This window comes from Colletotrichum fioriniae (assembly GCF_027942845.1).
Source record: "Colletotrichum fioriniae strain IMI 355084 chromosome Unknown scaffold_1, whole genome shotgun sequence".
NCBI lineage: Eukaryota > Fungi > Ascomycota > Sordariomycetes > Glomerellales > Glomerellaceae > Colletotrichum > Colletotrichum fioriniae.
The window spans coordinates 5,290,091-5,306,248 of record NW_027076837.1 but is presented as its reverse complement, the minus strand read 5'-3'; the positions used below and the strand labels follow the sequence as shown (position 1 = coordinate 5,306,248).

Genomic DNA, 16,158 nt, shown 5'->3' with positions numbered 1-16,158 from the left:
TTACACCATCTCCATGCCCATGCAAATCTGGCTCTGCATGACGCGTGGGTACCAGCGTCTCTTGGGTGACTGGTTGTTCTTTGTTGTCACTGTTGGTGGTAACTTGGTCATCTCTTTGGTTCTTGGAAGTATCTTCTTCGACCTGCCCTCTGATGCATCGAGTATGAACTCTCGTTGCATTCTGTTGTTCTTTGCGATTTTGTTCAACGGACTCAGCAGTGCTCTTGAGGTATGTTTTGGAGTCTTCTTCAGATAGCCCCACGACGAGAGGATTTGGCTAATATGGCGATAAACAGATCCTCACGCTATACGTTCAGCGACCCATTGTCGAAAAGCACGCTCGCTATGCTTTGTACCACCCCGCCTCAGAAGCCATCTCCTCCACGATCTGCGATCTTCCCAGCAAGATTCTATCCACCTTGGCCTTCAACATCCCCCTCTACTTCATGGCAAAGCTCCGCCAAGAAGCCGATGCCTTTTTCATCTTCCTCCTCTTCGGCTTCACCACCACGCTTTCAATGTCCATGATCATCAGAACCATCGGCCAGACGTCCCGTACCATCCACCAAGCCTTGACGCCAGCCGCGATCTTCATCTTGTCGCTCGTCATCTACACCGGCTTCATCCTCCCGACCCGTGACATGAAAGGCTGGCTCCGCTGGATCAACTACATCAACCCCATCGCATACGCATTCGAAAGTCTCGTCGCCAACGAATTCAATGGTCGGCAGTTTCCCTGTCCTTCATTTGTTCCGGCCTACCCGACTGCGGCGCCCAATGAGAGAACGTGCTCGGTTGCTGGTGCTGCACCAGGCGCAGACTTCGTTGACGGTGACTTCTACATGAATGCCACTTTCAGCTACTACAAGTCTCACATTTGGAGGTATGTTCTAGCTCTTGTGGAAGGCTTTTCACAAATAATTCTAATGTGTCACTCAGGAACTTCGGTATTCTGATTGCCTTCATCGTCTCCTTCATGTGTGTTTACTTGCTCGCGGCCGAGTACATCACCACAGACCGCTCCAAGGGTGAGGTGTTGATTTTCCGGCGCGGTCACTCGGCCCCGAAACTATCAAAGAACTCATCCGATGAAGAGACCGGCCAATCTGAACGTGTTCATCAACATGAAAAGTCAGAAGGACATATTGCGGGCTCCGGTGTCAAGCAAGCCGTGATCCACAAGAGCCAATCAGTATTCCACTGGAAAGATGTTTGCTACGACATTTCTATCAAGGGTAATAACCGCAGAATTCTCGACAAAGCTAGCGGATGGGTGAAGCCAGGAACTTTGACTGCTTTAATGGTAAGTACGTCCCCGTTCTAGATGCGGCACGCACTGACGAACAGCCTAGGGCTCTACTGGCGCTGGCAAGACTACTCTTCTTGATGTCCTGGCGAATAGAGTGACAATGGGTGTTGTGACTGGAGATATCCTGGTCAACGGCATTCCCAGAGACCAGTCTTTCCAGCGAAAGGCCGGTTACGTCCAGCAACAAGACATCCACCTCGAGACATCCACTGTTAGGGAAGCTTTGCGATTCAGCGCCATGCTACGTCAGCCAGCTTCAGTTAGCAAGCAAGAGAAGTGCGACTATGTTGAAGAGGTAATTGGACTTCTGGAGATGGAGGCATACGCCGATGCCATTGTTGGAGTGCCCGGAGAAGGTAAGTGTTCAACTACCTTAGTCTTTGCACCTTGTCCTCAAGGAGTTTTAAGCTAATTCGTGCTCTCACAGGCCTAAATGTTGAGCAGCGAAAACGACTAACCATTGGCGTCGAGCTCGCTGCGAGGCCTGATCTCCTCCTCTTCCTTGACGAACCGACCTCAGGCCTCGACAGCCAGACAGCATGGTCAATCTCATCACTCATCCGAAAGCTCTCCGAAAACGGCCAAGCCATCCTTGTGACAATCCATCAACCCTCCGCTCTTCTATTCCAGCAATTTGACCGTCTCCTCCTTCTCGCACATGGCGGTAAAACGGTCTACTTTGGCGATATTGGCGAGAACTCCCGCGTTCTCACGAGCTACTTTGAGCAGTACGGAGCAACGCCTTGCGGACAGGACGAGAACCCTGCCGAATGGATGCTCAAAGTCATCGGCGCTGCGCCGGGCGCCAAGGCTGAGAGGGATTGGCCCGAGACATGGAAGGAGAGCCATGAGTGTGCCGAGATGCGCCGCGAGCTTGAGCGCCTGGAGCAGGGCGTGGCGGCCAATGGCTCGACATCGAGTCCCGATGAGATGTCTACTTATGCTGCACTGTTTCATGTCCAGCTTGCCTTGTGCACTGAGCGCGTCTTCCAACAGTATTGGCGCACACCTTCGTATATTTACTCCAAGTTAATCTTGTCTGGTGGCACGGTAAGTTTCAATGCTTATTGGTAGACGACTTCATGAATCTTCAACTAACACTTCGCACAGAGCTTGTTCATCGGCGTGTCTTTCTACAACTCACCACTCACGATGCAAGGACTTCAGAGTCAGATGTTTTCCATCTTCATGTTATTGGTGGTCTTTGCGTTCCTCGTGTACCAAACGATGCCCAACTTCATCTTGCAACGCGAGCAATACGAGGCGAGAGAACGCGCCTCCAGGGCGTACTCTTGGTATGTATTCGTGTTAGTGAACATCATCGTCGAGCTTCCTTGGAACACTCTGGCTGCTATCGTAATCTTCTTCCCATTCTACTATCTCGTCGGCATGTATCGTAATGCCATCCCGACGGATGCGGTTACGGAACGTGGTGGCCTCATGTTCCTACTTATCTGGGCCTTTATGCTCTTCGAGTCGACTTTTGCCGACATGGTTGTCGCTGGTGTGCCAACGGCAGAGATTGGAGCGACCCTTTCTCTTCTACTCTTTGCCTTGTGCCTGATCTTTTGCGGGTAAGTTCAACACCAGTCCGATCTGCCTGACGTCTTGGAACTAACGAGTCAACAGTGTCATTGTACCAGTAAACGCCCTTCCAGGCTTCTGGAAATTCATGTACCGCGTCTCACCCTTGACCTACCTAGTTGAAGGTCTCTTGTCAACGGGACTAGCCCATAACAAGGTCAATTGCTCTGAACTTGAGCTACTGCAGTTCAGTCCCGCGAATGGAACCGCATGTGGTGATTACATGGCCCCGTACATGCAAATGGCCGGCGGCAGTGTCGTCAACCCCAACAGCACCGACGTCTGTCAATTCTGCCCTCTGGCTACGACAGATGCTTTCTTGGCTACCACATCTACTTCGTACGGTAGACGATGGCGATCGTATGGGCTGATGTGGGTCTACATCATCTTCAACTTGTTTGCAGCTTTGTCGCTGTATTGGCTGGCGCGGGTGCCGAAGAAGCACTCACTCGCTCAACTTTGGAAGAAGAAGTCTTCATAAGAAACAGATTTTCAGCTTCTTCGAGTTCAATCATTCAGTATAGAAGGGGCACGCAGGGCCTCAGGAGTTTCATTGGCTTTCTAGAAAGACTCAAGAATGCATGATTACTAGTCCCGAACAATTTTCTTCATACACCTTTCGAAGGACTTGATTATAGAGTATTAGTAATATTGAGTTGAGCGCGTGCTTGGGGCACATTGCGCGTACCGTGTAGTTAAAAAGTGTACCGTATCGTGTGATTTCCCTTGAAAGCCTGACCCCGTTAAGGTCGATCTTTTGCGCCTGTAAAGCCGGAAAAAAAGCCACCACATAGAGTATTAGTAAGAAATTTCCTTTACAACATAGTATCTCGATCGGCTGTATAATAAGTAGATAAACTTCCAAAATCAAAATATCGCTCTCATCTGGGAAGTGCAATCATTGGTTCAGGCTTTAAAACTCGGGTAGATTGGACTGAGGAAATGTCAACGAGCTAATTCCATTCATTGACGATTGAGATTTGTTTAATCATGTGTCGTAGGTTCTCCAATCGCGAGAGATGAGTGATTGGTAGGCCATCTTGAAGCCTAGGAGAGTTTATGTTGCTTGTTCTTGTAGATCGTAGAGATTTCAATAGAAGCCCATTCATCATACCTAGTAGAGCGGATGTAAGGCACGATTCTAGTGCTAAATTCTTACTGTCTCACAGATAGGAATTGATTTGAATTAAATGGACTTAATCCCACTTGTTTCCCCCCTATCAATGGAGACCACGCTTGTAGCAATTTTGGCTCTGGACGGAGAGGGGTTGTAATCTACGGTGGTACGCCCGGAGTTGGTTTTCATTTCTGTTGACAAATCACAACAATAATTTGCCTGTTGCACAATCGTTGATTTGTAAGTAAATGGCACGATAAGATCCGTGTCGGAGGTACTGCGCCTCTTTAATCAGCCAATGTCGAGCGTTCGGGGCTTCAAGTGTGCGGGCATGGCCGACGTTGGCCCCAAGTTGTGGATGTGTGGAACTGATCCTGAGAATTGCGTGTTGATATGGAGCGGGGTAATTTGGTGCTGATAGGTGTTTTCGGCAGTTTCAGAAGCTGAGAGTTACGGATGAATTGTCGACGGTGATCTCAAGCCTTGGTGTGTTGTCCGGTTTGCATATCTTGACGGAACTGCCCCGGTCTGGGGCCGCATCGCCAAGTAACCGAGCACCGATCGCATCCCGCCCGACAACTAACCACGTCGAAGAACTGGTGATTTTCCCTTGGGGCTCACAGAACGGCTAACTACAAAGATGCCAGATGCTCTTTGCCACATGGATCAAGTGTGCTGGATTTAGATGGGGTTATGGTGACATCTCACTGGGGAGCCCCTTGCCGATTTCGGCTCGGGGTGTAAGGCGTGATTATCTTGCAGTTGTCGTCATATCGTGCAACAGGTGTATATAGGCGGCCGCATAAATCGCGAATAGCAATGTCATGAAGAACATTATTTTACAGTATTGATACCCAAACCCCAGAACCACATAGCAAAATGCCGACCGAGTTTATCAGCGTAACTTTCCCCAACGCCTCAACGGAGATCAACCCGATCCCCGGTGCTGGCGTCGATCCCGAGTTCCTAGTCCGCTACGCCAAGAACTTGGACGACTACGGCTTCAACTACACACTCGTTCCTTACGGCTCAAACTCATTTGATCCCTTCACAATTGGCGCAACCATTGCAGCGGTAACCAAGAACGTCAGCGTCATCATCGCCTTGCGGCCAAACACCCTCTATCCCACCGTTGCCGCAAAAGCCCTGGCAACGCTCGACCAACTCAGCAAGGGCCGTGTCGTCGTGCACTTTATTGCCGGTGGAAGCGATGCAGAGCAAGCCAAGGAGGGTGACTTTCTCTCAAAGGACGAGCGATATGGTCGCCTTGAGGACTACATCAAGATTCTCCGCCGTGCATGGGAATCGCCGGAACCGTTCAGCTGGGAGAGCAAGTACTACACCTTCAAAGACTTCCACAGCAGCGTCCGCCCGACAAAGGGCACGATTCCCGTTTCCGTTGGCGGCTCATCTCCCGAGGCATACCGCATTGGTGGTTCCCTCGCCGACATTTTCGGACTGTGGGGCGAGCCGTTGAAAGAGACAAAGGAGCAGATCGACCGCATCTACGCCGAGGCCGAGAAGGCCGGCCGCAAGGACCGGCCCCGCATCTGGGTCACCTTCCGTCCCATCATCGCCGAGACGGAGGAGCTTGCGTGGGCCAAGGCACACCGCACTCTTGATGCGCTTAAGGGGAATATTTCTGCCGGACAGGGCAAGCCTGGTCAGAACGGCCCCGAGCCTCAGAACGTCGGCTCGCAGCGTTTGCTTGACATCGCCAAGAAAGGCGAGGTTCAGGACCGCGCGTTGTGGTACCCCACCGTCACTGCAACCAACGCCCGCGGAGCCTCTACGGCACTAGTCGGGTCTCCCAAGACCATCAACGACTCCATTTTGGACTATGTCGACCTTGGCGCAGAGTTAATTTCTATCCGTGGATATGACAACCTCAACGATGCTATTGACTATGGTCGCTATATTCTGCCTGCGGTCCGCGAGGAGTTGAAGAAGCGTGAAAAAGGTACTAATGGCACGAATGGGGCTTAAATATCTGATAATTAGCGTTTGTGTAACTCCTAAGATCGCATGAATGTCCTTTTAGGCATACAAAGCCATGGGAATAGGTAGCCAGTCCTGGTAGTAGTTGAAAAATTACATGGAACATCAGATGTGACAATCCTGGAAAGACACATCAATTGTTGTGGACAAGAGCAGTCAAATGCATAAATAGTTTCATTATTGGAACATCTTCCCATTCCATCAAGATTCGTGGTCATAATTCGTGGTGTCCTTGATGATCACATCTTTATGTGATGTAAACCGGCAGACGGCTTCCAAAAATCTCGCTCTTCTCAACTTGAATATCCTTGCCATGAAAATCATGCAGAAGCAACCAGCATACCATGCGGAACACGAGCGTGCACCACACATCATTGATCTGCTGTTGCTGGTCGTGGGCAATCACCTCTGTGGAAGCATCAGAGATGATTGATCTAGCTCCACGCTCTTTGCGAGCTTTATCAACACGCAGCTGTTTGCAAACAACATCAATGACCCGCTTGCGCACCGAGAGAAGGTAAATCTCAGCTAGAACACCATGCCTCTCGCTCGAAGACGCAGAATCCAGCTTCTGAAGGAGCGATACCTCCTTCTCGATCTCATCGTTCTCCTCTCGCGTCCTTAGGATAGGGGATGCGCCTGGTACAACAAGGTCGTGCCTTGAGTCTCTCTTTGACCGGACATGATCTCCTGTAGCGACGACAACCGTCTTGTATTCCCCTTCCTTGTCGTTCAAGATACGCAAGATTTCTTGCAGGTGTACACGGAGCACGTTCTGGACAAGGTTTGTCCTCTCTTGATTCTGAAGAAACTCATCGCATTTCGAAATGGCCGAATGCAAAGCCATGACGAGGTCATTGGAGTAGATTCTTTCCTCAGTGTTGTTTGTTCGTCTCAGAATCGCTTCCGGACCGTCGCGAGATTCAAGCTCTTCGAACTTGTCTTCAATCTTGCTAGCTTCTTTGAGAATCACGCCAATTCGAGATCCTTCTGCATTTCTGAGCATTGGTTCGATTGCTGCCGACTCACCCACAATGTGGATGTAGTCGCTGAGGAAAGTCCTCAGTGAAAATGATTTTCGGTCCCAATGCCAGATGGTTGGGTTGGGAAGCATACGGAAAGCCGTGCCGGGGATCTGGAGGACGGCACCCACCATACCTAGGATCTCGAAAGCAACTAAAACATGACAGTCAGTGTTTGAATCTCGTGGATATGATGATTGATGGCAAGACTTACCTGGGAAGAGATGGATGTGTCTTGTGTCTGGAGTAGGCTTTCGGAAATGCCGGACAGTGTTAGTGTTGCAACCGATCACCACCAGAGTCTCTGCAATAGCCGACATGCTACCAAGCTGTAGTGTTCCAATATCCTTTGGTTCGTCTGCGTACTTGTAGTTGTCGTTGTTTTGCTGGCGGAAAATTGTTGGACAATATCCAAAGCAGAGCTCCTTGACCTTATTGTTCGGCACCACCCTGTTCTCGTGGAACCAAGTCGGACCAGTCTTCTCAAACGTAAAGACAACACCGAGATCATCAACGTCGTAGCCGGTGATGCTGAATCCATTGCCTTGCCCGCGGTACCGGTCCTCGTTCCGGTTAAACTCTTTCCAGTGAACACCCAACATTGCCGCCATTTCCACTAGGTGTGAGATCGTTGTCGTTGCGTAAGGTTTTTTCATGTTGTCCGGCATACTATCCCAAGACTTCTTCTTCCTCTGCATGCCAACGGTAAGAGTGTAGGGCACCATAGTGCTGGACTGTGTCGGGTGACACGGTGTCTGGGCTTCCCATTGAGGGTTGTATCCGAAATACTCCTTGTCTTGCCAGGTCCGAGACTCCCTCTCCATACGCTGGATTGCCATCAGCAAACTTGTCCAGTTTGCGAGTTCGTTGTCGGCGGTGTGGATAGCTTGTCGCGTCATCCCTGCCCGCAAAGTTTTGGAATGCTTGTCGTACTCCTCCTGGTCCCAGGTATACGTCTTCTTGTAACTGTCTGTCGTCCCGGTCATGTAGGTAATCTCTTTGTCGTCGTGTACGCCGAGGGGTCCCCGTGGGTTCGTCGGCGGCGCAACGAATATGACGGGAACTTCAAATTCCACTTCAAAACGGAACTCGTACCATTTGAACCGTCGTCGTGTGAACCTCGCCCAATCTCCCATGACTTTTGGGGTGCATGATGAGTAGCCCGTTGCCGACGCGTAGTATTGTTGGAGGGCCTGGAAAATCGCAATGATGAAGGCGAGAACCGAAATTACCAAGGCCACAACGGCCACGATCAATTCAACTTGGTTGTCATTGTTGTCGCTGTCGCTGCCGGATGAGCTTGTGGGGTCAGATGACGACATGTTGGCGATCGGATTCAGCTCTCTTGGATGCAAGCAATTGACGTTGCTCCTCTAAGCACTCGGAACGATTGTGAAAAGGGACATTGAGCTTCCAAGATGCAAGTTCAGTGAGTATTCGGGCCAAAACTCTCTTGAGATATTCAAAGAAGAAAATGTTAGCAGAGAGCCTGATTTATGAAGGATTTTCTCCGGTGGCGTGCAGCCAGCCTGATCGGAGCCTGGCTGAGACAAAATGCAGTTAAGCTAGGCAGCCAAAATCAGCCCCTGTGCAGGCTCAAGTATCACGTGTAACCCCTGCAGTTCCCCATAATGGAACAAGTGCAACAAACGATTCAAATGGTCTTGGGAGACCAGGGCCGTAAGGCCATCCCGCTCGATGAAGCGTGGTGGTCATATGAACTTCTAGCGGATATGCTAGTGCTGAAAATTGTTGGCATCTCATTCGATCATCCGTGCCAGATTACAGCTAAACTAAGGTTCGCCCCGACACCGTCCATCAGTCTAGTGGTATTAGCAAAGCAGGCCCCGAATCCTATCGCTCCAACCCAAGATTTAGTTTTGCCTCAAAAGGAAATCAGAAAAGAAGGCCGGAGTCAATCTCCAATATCAGGATCATGTTCAAGACTGGAACCTTACTGTGTAGATATGGAAGCCATAGTCCAGCAACTTCAGCCCCGGAGTAAGCACTAGGCAAAATGGCCAGCTGGCTGAAGTCATCGTCCCAGTTGGTTGGTTAAGTCGGTCGGTGAGGGGCCTCAGTCCCCTGTTCGCGAGAATCGGTAGTGGTCATCATTGGCTCGAGTAGCACATCCTTGCGGCGGGACATGCTGACATGCAGAAGACGGCACCGCTATTCCGGCCCAGCCCTCTGGTGCACACAAGGATTTTCCATATTCCATCCCTCCCCCAGTCTGCCATCCCTCTGTCTGTAACTCTTACAAGCCATGAACGGCTGTGCCTGCAGTCTTTTTGTGAGAAATGATCATAACAGCAAGCTGAGGCACTCAAGAGTTATTTGCCAGTCAGATGTCCCAGGCGAAAGTGGACGACCACCTCCTTAATTACGACGTTTCCTGCGATTCGCAGGGTTGACAAGTCATTGCAAATGTAACAGCAGGTTGCACCAGTCACAGAAGTAAAACAAACTATCTGCGCCGCCAAACCCAGTGGATTTGATTGTCCGGAGTGACTAGAGGAGCTACCAGCCAATTGATATCTCGACAAGACAGTTGTCCACCGTCCCCTCGTCTATTTCTCCATCTTCAAGTAACCCCACTTCCACCCCGTTCATCAAGAATATTGCTTCACGATAATATCCGCTGCCTGTGTAAAAGAAGTCAGTCAGCACTAAAGTCACTGCACTACTCTCGCTCACATTCACGTCATTCGATGCGTAGGGGCACAATTTTACCTTTTCAGCAATTGCATAGACCGTCGCCTGGGTATGCGCCGAAGGAAGTAAAGGCATGATACTAGCATCGACTATCCTCAAGCCATCGATCCCATGCACATTAAGGTTAGAATCCACGACACCACCAAGTGGCCTCGGAAGCATAGCGCAGGTCCCAGCATAGTGATACTCTGTAGAGCTGACTCCTTTGATAAATTCCAAAATGTCAGAATCGCTCGTGATATGAACCCCTGGCAGCGTTTCCGTTGCTCCAAGAGCTTCGACTTGCTGTGTAGCCAGAAGTTTTCGGTTGAACCGTAGTGACTCAACTAACACCTGGCCGTCGTAAGGGTGAGAGAGATAGCGAGGGTCGATGACCGGGGGCGCAAAAGGATCGGTGGAGTTAATGGCAATCGTTCCTCGGCTTAATGGGTGCATCAGGATATTCACTATTGAGCGTCCACCATCCACGTAAAGAAGCTCCATACCGGCCGTGGAATTACCTTGGTGCATTTGAAGAATTTGCTTTACTTGTCGCGAGTGCCCTTCTTTGACAGTTTGGTCAGTGTCCTCTGGGAGATACTCAGCGGTGCTACTGCTGATAGCAGACAGTAATCTGCCAGTGACATCTGACTGGGTGAAGTTCGAGAGAGGGATAAACGCTAGCGCTTCTGCAATAGTATCCGTCCAGCGCCCTAAAAACTTAATTGTTCAGAAGAAACTTCAATGTCTCAACTGCTGGACTGACCTTTTCGTTCCGAGTAGTAGAGATCCCTTTGCTCAGCATCAAATGTTGAGTTTTCCAGCTCGTAATTCCCGGGTATCCCGGTACTCACTAATATGTGTCAAGTGAGTCAGCCATGCAATGACTTCCATATGACTGGAGACTTGCCAGTGCACTTACAAGAAGCAAGCATTAGCCCGAATGGATGATCCTGCAGATTTGCGCCGACGCCTGGTAAGTCGATTATTGAGAGAATGCCATGCTGAGACGTGAGGAATGCTGGCCCGATGCCGGACAGTTGTAGAAGCTTCGGGGTATTCAGAGCACCTGCTGACACGATGACTTCCTGACGAGCTTCAACTCTATTGACTTTCAAGCCAGATCCGGGTGAGAACTTTTCCAAGTCGAAGTCAGCACATCTTTCCCCGCCGAGAGCTCTCCAGGACTGTAACACAACCCACCTCAACCCCCGTAGCTCTAGGCTTTTCTCCGCCAGTACTGAACAACAGCTTTGTTGCTTGGTGCCCAGTGAGTATGTCAAGGTTGACTCTGCCCACAATGTGATCATAATGAGCTGTTCTTGCACTTGATCTTGATTGATTTCTTGGGTGGATAGAATGAGTAGTCAGGTATACACCAAGTGGGCTGCAGCCTTGGTCCAAAGGCGTATTGATTCCCAGCCCATGCATGGCATCAAGGAAGTTTGCTATATAATTTTGGTAAAATTAGTTAACACAGAAGTATTTTACAGGTGCGGGGTAGTAACTTGCTATTGTTCGGATGTGACCATGCTAGGTAGCTTGATTGGACCGGTCCTTCAAAACCATGGCAAGCGGCATCGAACATCATATCATACGTGGCCGCATTCTCAGGCGTTGCTGCGGTGAAGCTTTCGCTCTTCACGTTTAAGAGAAATGCGTTAGCGCAACCAACATCCATGCTTCTTGCCGACCGTTACAAGCGCACCTTCATGAAGTAAGGCAGCAGACCCGCGAAATCCCAGCCCTCGTTTCCAAGAGCGGCCCAGGCGTCATAGTTGGAAGGCATTCCGCGACCGAAAATCATCGCATTAACCGTGCTGCTTCCACCGACTGTATGCCCCTGCGTGAGGTTGATGGTCTGCCCTGATAGGAACTTTTGCGAGATTGAAGTCAAGTTCCAGTCGTACCGGGTGTTCGGAGCAAAGCCAGAGGCCCCTGGGTAGAAGCGAGGGATCATCACAGCGGCTTCATAGTCGTCACTGGCTGGAAGTCAGACATCTTCACCAACTGTACGATTCCTTGAGAAGCCCACTGACGGCAATCCTGCCTCAATAACTAGAACTGTGCCTGTAGATTCTCGGTGTGTCAGCAAAGCTACCTAAAGCATGTTCGATGAACGTATCATGAGCGTTCAACTCACGAGAGTTGTCGGCACTGAGTCTTGACGCCAGCGTTATGCCAGCAGTTCCGCCGCCAATGATGACATAGTCGTACGAATCACTGAGAGCTCTCTCTGCCAGGTGTTGGAATGAATTTGCCTGAACCACGGAAGTTACAATCAACAAGCCGTATAAAGTCAGCCCCATGATGAAAAAGACCGTTACCTTCCGGTTTTGGGTGGTAAAATTGGAGCTAGAGAAACCGAGCTTTAAGATCACTATTCCAGCTTATTGTACAAATGGAGCTCCTTTTGTAATAATCGTGGTCGGATCGGGCGGAGTCTCCCCTTACAGGCTTGAATATTTGAGTTTGTGCGAAGTCACCCTGCAAAAGCATGTTTGATTAGCAATACTGCAAATGGCATGTAAATCAATCGGTTCTACGGATAAGATGTCCTAAACCATCACTATCCCCTCGAAATAGGGGGGCAAGGTCTGGAAAGTGTGCCTGCTCAACTGCGGTCAGGCCGGGGAAGGAGACAAAGAGGTGATGGCCGGACCTTCCTTGTTGGCCAAGCCTTCACCTAATGAATATTCCACCACCCTCACACACAGGAAGCCTTGATAAAGCCTCTCAATCCAAATGCTGCCACTGGCCAGAAGGCGTCCGTCTAGGCCAGCGGGTCAGGTCCAACTGCCTGGGTGGTGGAGTGGTTCACGGTCAATAATAAATACGCCAATCAGCCTACTCGACGACAGGCTCAGCGCGTATGAGTAAGTAACTACCCGAGTTCGATCCCAGCATGGGCACCAAGATACCTTATGTAGCCACAACAGTGGTGGCCTTTTTTTTTTTTTTGTCTGCTAATTATATAGGGACTGTTGAGAGCTTAATAGCAAGAACGGATCGCTTGTATAAACAAACCTATACTTTACCTACCTGACTAAGGTAATCGAGCACTCCAGCGCCGGCATGTAGTTTGTCTGTTGATATCAAGAAAGCAATGGACATACGACTCTTGATATTCCGACTACCAGTGAGAAAACCTTTCACCAAGTGCCTTGGCAGTGTCCTTATTTCATCAAGTTCAGCTGGGAACATCACTTGCATCCAAGAGATGGAACATGTGAATGATGATATTAGTAGAAGACATGTCCGGCTCTACATCTCAGCTCTGAAGCCCTATTTAAACCAATGCTCCCAAAGTCACGCAGCGGTCCTCCGATGCAGCCTTCTCAAATGAATTTAAGTACTCCCGGCTAACTCTTGGCCATTGCGACATGAAAAGTTTTGACCACAGGCAATCCGCTACCCGGAGTGCTAGTTGCGAAGAACGCATGAAAATAAACAATCGTACTTTTAGAGTATGGTTAAGAGGAACCGTCTGGCCGTAGTTCCTTCGGTGTGTGCGCCTAGGCAGTGGAAAGACGGTAAGTTACTTAGTAGTCATATCAGAATCAGTTAGCACACACATGCCAATCGTGGAGAACCAATCCACCGTGAGTCAGTCGGAAGGAGCCGCTAAAAGAACCATCGGAGATCCAGTATCAATAACGAGATACGCTTCTTCAACTCTGATTCTTATATCCCTGCTCTCAGCCACCGATTGCCTCAGCTTATCAGGTCTTGCGGGCAATGTGGCTACCTTATTATTTAAAAGGTGTCACTTCATCACTTCACCGGGATATCGATCAGGGGCATTCAGAATAGAACAGACTAATACGTTTGGCAAATGTAGATGATCAAAGGCACAGATCGTCAGGACCAAATGCTTATTGAATGCAGCATAAGTTCTACATCATACGATCCAGCGGATCATCAACCAACCTCCAACTTCGCCTGCTAACGTAATACGCCAAAGAAGGAATGCCAGCACGCAATAGGTAAACAATCGAGTACGGGCTGATATCAACCTGTGATCCACCGCAACGATGCTGTCATTATCCATGAAGGCAACGAAGTGACAAGAGGCACCGATGAGACCAGCGCCTCTTTTCGGCATACAATCCTCGTGATTATCTAAAAAGGACCCGTGGCGATCTTCGCGTGCAGGTCTAAATACGTCTCCATGATTGGACTAGAAACCGAATAACTAGATGAAGCTGCGGTCAGCATGAGCCTGGCCAATGAGCAGCCAGTGGGGGCTTCGGACTTTCTGCTGCCAAGTGATGCATTAGAACCGAAGGGAATTAGAGTGCGGCTTACCTTACATCTTCTGGGATGACTAAATAGTCTAAAAGTGCCTTGTTACCTGCAGCGCCCGCGACTAAGTGGATTTTGCCGCTCGTTTTGCTTACTCGATCTTTTTCGCCCCACGTCTCCGTGATGTCCGGCACTGAAGACAGGGGTGGGTCTTCTCAATATTGGATGATGGGACAACATGATCGATTCTACTCGACAACATTTCAAGACGGGGTTTTTTGTTGCTCTCTTTATTGACTCAGAAGCAATATATATCATGCTAAGTCCATCTTCCATAACAAGAACGTCCGCGGCGACAGATTCCTCAATCTTTTTCGCAAGCAACTCCAGTGGGCTCATAGTTGGCATAGCCATCGTAAACATTCTTACTTGCCTTGAACAAAATTCACCTACGTTACCCAACAGTACATTTTACTATGGGACGTCCGCCAACTAGTGGCTATTGTCATACTTGTCGACGAAGACGGGTCAAGTGTGGTATGTTTGTCTTGCCCCTTCTGTGAAAACTTCAGCCTACAGAAGTTCAAATACAGCTATGTCACTAACACGCACCTGGAATTACGTAGACAAAGCTCGACCTGCATGCGAGAGATGTCTCAAATCCGGCCACAAATGCCTGGGCTACGAGTTGCCACTCCGGATGCAGAATTTTGCCGCCACTGGCGATGCTGGTGGCAGTCAACAACTAGTCAGAGTATCAAACACAAGCTCGAGCACTGTAGTTCACCAGGACATCGTTCCAGAGCTCCCTTTCACAGCTTTCCGTAATCGGATGGCTTTTTCCCACCTTGTAGCGCACTACCGCTGGGCTCCGTTCTGGAAACCTCTCTTTCGAATGTCATTAGACGGAGAGTTAGATTCAGACGTGGCCAGGGCAGATTACACAGGAAGTCTGGCGACCGCGCTCGGCTTCATGGGAAATTCTGTCAACGAGCCGAGCATGGTGGCCGAGGGCTATGAGTTAAATGGCAAAGTAATTAGAGCGTTACATCACGCCGTGTCAGCGAAGTCCAATCAGGAATTGGCTAGGTGGGCCTTTACAATCATCATCCTAAGTCTTTACCAAGTAAGTCTTCGAAAAAGAACTTCGGTCACACGTACGCGCTTGACATCACAATTCCTATGCTGACAAGTACAGTATGCGGTGGAGAACGTGCCCAACGTTCCTCATTATTACGGCATGTCGAAAATTATAGAAATGTGCGGGCCAGAGTGCTTTCAGCAAGAGCCGATGTTGACCTACTTACGCCAAATCAGGGCGCTTCACGTAAGAGGATTTCAGGCTTGATCCTTTGATTTCTTGACTATTTGTGGTCTCTGCTGATAGAAAGTACTTTGGTATCAGGCGTGTAACTCGTTCAATGAGCATGACCACACTTTCTTTGAACAAACGAGGTGGAAAACCATTCCGTGGCAATTCATACCCAAGACCTCCCACGACCTCCTGATGGATCTTTTTGTCGACATTCCCGGTCTCACCTTTTCCGTCGCATCAAGCAACCGACTGTTGTTCAACAACGAGATAGAGGCCGCGCGTGCTAAGATTGATCAGCTTCTTAGGGATCTACGTGATTGGAGATGGAGCTGGGAGTACAACAACCCGGGTGCTGCGAAGGAATTTGACATGCCTCTCGACGAAGGAGCGGAAGACATATCACTGCCCTGGGCTAAAGATTTGCTGGCTAAGCCAATCGAGGTGAAGACGCCGGAACAGGCTGCCGAGCTCATCATTTACAATGCTTCAATCACACAGCTTATGAATCTACAAGCTTTTTTGGATACAGGCAGGCGGCATCCAGTACCATTCCCTGAAGATATCGAAAGAACAATGCTCAAGCCAGCGGAAGATCCTCTTTACACACCAAATGAGGTCAAACATAGGTGGCAGCCGTCGATGGAGGGCTTAAGGCTCATGAGGCTGGCGCCGAAGCTCTTATCTGCCAGCAACGGTACCTCAGTCATGCTTGCTGCATCGCCCATAGGAATCATATACAACTCCCTACTGGCTACGGAAGGTCTTGGGAATCTGTTTCTGTCAACGATGGCGGTGCCGAATGATTATACAATCACACATGGAGAACTTTCCGTCTTTCGCTTATGGTGATAGAAAAAGATGTTGGTAGTTAATG

The 16,158-nt window shown here is 49.5% G+C and overlaps 3 protein-coding genes across 3 annotated transcripts; 2 read left to right on the top strand and 1 right to left on the bottom strand.

Annotated features, from left to right (window-relative positions):
• Positions 1–13: 13 nt before the first annotated feature.
• Positions 14–3,374, top strand: CDR1_2 (Multidrug resistance protein; the record flags this gene model as incomplete). The annotated part of the gene is made up of 7 exons (XM_053192008.2): positions 14–229; positions 297–883; positions 940–1,303; positions 1,353–1,665; positions 1,737–2,359; positions 2,420–2,883; positions 2,939–3,374. 7 exons carry the CDS (start codon positions 14–16, stop codon positions 3,372–3,374), a joined length of 3,003 nt encoding a protein of 1,000 aa, XP_053050616.2.
• A 1,515-nt stretch (positions 3,375–4,889) lies between these two features.
• On the top strand, positions 4,890–5,996 carry N0V96_001351 (uncharacterized protein; the record flags this gene model as incomplete). The annotated part of the gene is made up of 1 exon (XM_053192009.1): positions 4,890–5,996. The coding sequence occupies one exon, from the start codon at positions 4,890–4,892 to the stop codon at positions 5,994–5,996; it is 1,107 nt and encodes a 368-aa protein (XP_053050617.1).
• A 259-nt stretch (positions 5,997–6,255) lies between these two features.
• N0V96_001350 (uncharacterized protein) lies at positions 6,256–8,352 on the bottom strand (the record flags this gene model as incomplete). The annotated part of the gene is made up of 2 exons (XM_053192010.1): positions 6,256–7,184; positions 7,245–8,352. The coding sequence occupies 2 exons, from the start codon at positions 8,350–8,352 to the stop codon at positions 6,256–6,258; spliced, it is 2,037 nt and encodes a 678-aa protein (XP_053050618.1).
• Between the last annotated feature and the right edge of the window lie 7,806 nt (positions 8,353–16,158).